At 47.4% G+C, this 3552-nt stretch overlaps 1 protein-coding gene across 2 annotated transcripts; it reads right to left on the reverse strand.

Annotated features, from left to right (window-relative positions):
* Positions 1–230: 230 nt before the first annotated feature.
* On the reverse strand, positions 231–3255 carry LOC101996406 (chymase-like). Of its 2 annotated transcripts, none has more exons than XM_026778438.1 (5): positions 3175–3255; positions 2438–2588; positions 1299–1434; positions 844–1092; positions 231–433 (listed from the first exon to the last, which is right to left on the reverse strand). In XM_026778438.1, exons 1-5 carry the CDS (start codon positions 3230–3232, stop codon positions 419–421), a joined length of 609 nt encoding a protein of 202 aa, XP_026634239.1. In that variant the 5' UTR covers positions 3233–3255; the 3' UTR covers positions 231–418. The 2 variants fall into 2 exon arrangements, with proteins under 2 accessions (XP_026634239.1, XP_005372033.1); XM_005371976.3 differs by having other exon boundaries at positions 250–543.
* Between the last annotated feature and the right edge of the window lie 297 nt (positions 3256–3552).

Consider the following 3552-nt stretch of genomic DNA (forward strand, 5'->3'; position numbering starts at 1 on the left):
GGTAGATAGGTAGATAGATATTTCAGGAAAACTCTATTTTTTCCTTGTTGTTTCCCATCTCTCTGACTGTTTCATTGTGTATCCTTCTGTCTTTGCCTGTTCATTCAAACTCATCCATCCCCATAAGCCAAATCTTAAGTTATTTAAACTGCAAATCAGGTTTCTGTGTGTAGGAAGAAGAGAGCAGCTGAGAGAGGAAACACACATTGCAGTCTAGAATCTGGGTCTTTATTGAGGTGTGTTGCCCTTTAGGAACCTTCTGAGACATCTAAGAACCTTCAGGGAGACTGGGGAGTTGGCAAGGCTTCTGCAGGTAGTAGGCAGGCCAGAGCATATGACACAGAAAACCTGCTCGATTCCAGTTCCAGATTTCCTCACAGGTTAGTCCAAGCTCCAGAGTTAATTCTCCCTCAAGATCTTATTGATCCAGGGCCTGTAATGGGAGATTCTAGTGAAGACAGCAGGTGGCTTTGCATTCCGATGTACATAGGATGCAATGCCTTGGGCTATCCCAGCACACAGGAGGGGTCCTCCAGAGTCTCCCTGTTGGGGAAGGCACAGACAGGAAGTGCATGAATGGATGCCTCTACTTCTACCCACCCAGTTCATCTTAGAGTTGCAATTAGGTCTAGAGTCAACCCAGGACCCTGATGCTGCTTCTTTCTTTCCTGGGACAGTCACCAAACCTTCCTCACACCACGCCATATTCTCTGAACAGCAGACAGAAGATGGATACTTTGTTCCCTCACTCCCCGATCCCTAAACCCTGAGAGTAGCTGACAATCTTCTGCCCTGCCTCCTTCTAGCACTCCGGCTCCCAGAAAAAAATAGTAAAAGGATCACCTTGTATACATTTCGCATCTTCTTGCCCACACACAGCTGGGGCTCGTCATGAAAATCAGGGAAGTGATTGCAGTTTTGGGGATCCAAAATTCTCATCTTCACCTCTTGCAATGTGTCAGAGGCTGGTTCATTCACGTTTGTTTTGCCCCAGCCAACTGCCCGGCACACCCTGCCAGGTGTGATGGACTTGAACTCAGCTGAGAATGGGAGGGTTCCCACACCTAGGGTTACGTTGGCTTTTTCCTTCAACTGTGAAGAGATTGAGGGTCTCTTAGTGAGGGCTGTGGGCTAGGAGGTAGCTACAAGCAATCAGGGAGGGAAAGGGCAAAATACCAAGAACAAGGAGTGGGGGATAAGATGGGAGTTCTGACCTGAGTCAGAGCAGAGAAAGCTCAGGGCAATGGGGACCTGAAAGAAAAGTCTAAGGGAATGGAATGGAAGTAGAAACTTGTTACCTTCAGTAACATGATGTCGTTGAGCTTCAAATGCTCATCGTATTCTGGATGAGGGAATTGATTTTCAACCTCAAGCCTCTGCCATGTGTCTTCTTTTACTTTTTTGTTGTGGGCTCCTAGGAGGACTGTTATCGACCTGTTATGAGGAAGGATGGGGGCTGAGGATGAAGAGTGCTTGCCTAGCATATGTGAAGATCTGGGTTTGATGCCCAGCACTGTATAAACTGACAGTGGTGCAGTTCTGTGATCTCTGTACGTGGGAGAAAGAGCATGGAGGATTAGAAGTTCAAGATCACTCTTAGCTATATAGTGGCTTTGAGGCTGGCCTGGGCTACATGACACTCAAAAACAAAACACAAATAAAAGCAACAACAAAAAGAAAGGACAAGCAGAAGACAGTGGTAGCTTCAGAGATAAACTCATTTTGAGAAAAGGTTGGAATTCCTCACTGGGATGCGGGGCTCTCACAATCCCCTCATTCTGGGCTCCTCGTGGTTTCAGATGGCTAACTTTGTAACCAGGAGAGCACTGTAGAGATGTCTGCACTTGGGCCTAAAGGTAGATCTTGGGCTCAAGTCAGCTTCAGGAGAGAAAAGGCTTAGAGAAAGAGTTTTTACATTGCAGTTTCTGTTGCAAGACGTATATTCTAGGTCTGGGTGTCCTGGAATTGCTGGGGAATGAACAAGAAATACATGACTTAGGGGTCAGGGGTGGCACTCCCCATTTGGGGAACTTTTATGTAGCCAGTCTTCTTCAGCCAGAGTTGCAAGGAAAGCTGGGAGTAGTAGTTCCCTGTGGATGCTGTCTGTCTTCCTTAGAAATGACCGGCTCTGGACCCTGGGCACTGACTGTCAGTGTTCTTGAAAATGGCAAGGAGAGATGGCCCAGAAAACTACTGACAAATGAGTATCTTCTCTGTTAAAGAGGGTCTGGAGGGGATACTACTGGAGAAAGCTCCGTTGCCTCTGACGGGCGCTGCATTTCTAGTGACTGAGACTCGGGCATCTCTTTAATTGTGTCTCTCACTTGTCAGTTGGCCTAGGTTCAGGATCCCTCTTCAGGTCCCACCTGGGTTTGATCCAGGTTGCTACCCTAATGATTTATCTCATTTTTAGGGATGAAATAGCGTCCTGTCTCACCTTCCTGCACAGTGGGCAGCAGTCATCACAAAGTTTCGTCTTATCAGGAAGCCACTACAAGCCGACCGGTGGTTCTCGGAAGTTTCAATTTCCAGATAGGCCATGTAGGGGCGAGAGTGTGGTATGCACTCTGTGCCCCCGATGATCTCCCCTAGAACAGAGAACCAGGGTGCAGATGCTCTCTCCAGAGAGTGCACAGTGGGGTTAAGGTCGGGAGAGGGTTCCCTCGGTCTTCTTGCTCTAATTGCTGCCTGTCTTCCTCTCAGGTGTTTTGATCATCGTTTCTCATCCACAGCTCACCCTCCTCCAAACAGTCACTTCTTTCTCAAGGCACAGAAGCCAATCCTGCCTTAGGTTTAGGCAATTTTCACTTCTGATTTCCCACACTCTGCACTGGCCTAGCCCATCTGCCTTCCAGAAGCACATGAGTTCTTAAGAAAAATCACAGGGTAATCTTTTGCCTTAAGCCCCAAAGATGAAGATTTACCTGTTTTTCTGGAACCTCCCTCTTTCTCCCACTTGCTTTAGGATTACCCCCACTCAGTCACCACAAGTTTCTGTGTTCCTGGAGACCACTGTGGCTTTAAAGAATGAAAGGGTGTGTTCCAGGAGAGACTTCACTCTTGGGCTCCTGAGAAGATCTTGAGACCCATTCAATAGTCCCCACAGGCAGACTAAACCTCCATGCTTTAGGAGCTGACCCTGAACATTTGAGAGGGAAGGACCCCAACACTCACCAGCTTTGGCACTGGAGTTCAGGAGGAAGAGCAGCAGATAGAGAACAGGAAGATGCATCCTTTCAGGGGGCTGCTCACAGCTAGTGCAAGCTGGATTTTTGAGTCTTAAACTTATTAGTCCCAGCAGGCAGGGGAGTGGCAGAGCTGTTACCACAGGAACTGTGTGGCTGTGGTTTCTTCTTTAAGCCAACTGTCTTCATGACTAGATGCTCTTCAAGAATGACACTATTTTACTAGAGGTAAAATTAAAGCCTAAACTCTTATGTCACAGATAGACAGGTCCTCAACTGTGCATCTGTGTGGGTTAGGAGTGTGAGGACAGATTAGGAAGGGAACTTATCTTTTCTAGCTAGGGACAACTTGTTAAAGGTCCCTAGA

Source organism: Microtus ochrogaster, unplaced genomic scaffold (assembly GCF_000317375.1).
Source record: "Microtus ochrogaster isolate Prairie Vole_2 unplaced genomic scaffold, MicOch1.0 UNK148, whole genome shotgun sequence".
Classification (NCBI taxonomy): Eukaryota; Metazoa; Chordata; class Mammalia; order Rodentia; family Cricetidae; genus Microtus; species Microtus ochrogaster.

What these genes read in the sequence shown, in the direction of transcription:
- LOC101996406 (XM_005371976.3), bottom strand. Translation starts at nt 3,232, where the DNA reads ATGCATCTTCCTGTTCTCTATCTGCTGCTCTTCCTCCTGAACTCCAGT. An exon ending in GCTGCCCACTGTGCAGGAAG is followed by an intron (nt 1,435 to 2,437) that starts GTGAGACAGGAC and finishes TCCTCATAACAG; the next exon opens with GTCGATAACAGTCCTCCTAG. An exon ending in AGATGCGAAATGTATACAAG is followed by an intron (nt 544 to 843) that starts GTGATCCTTTTA and finishes CTTCCCCAACAG; the next exon opens with GGAGACTCTGGAGGACCCCT.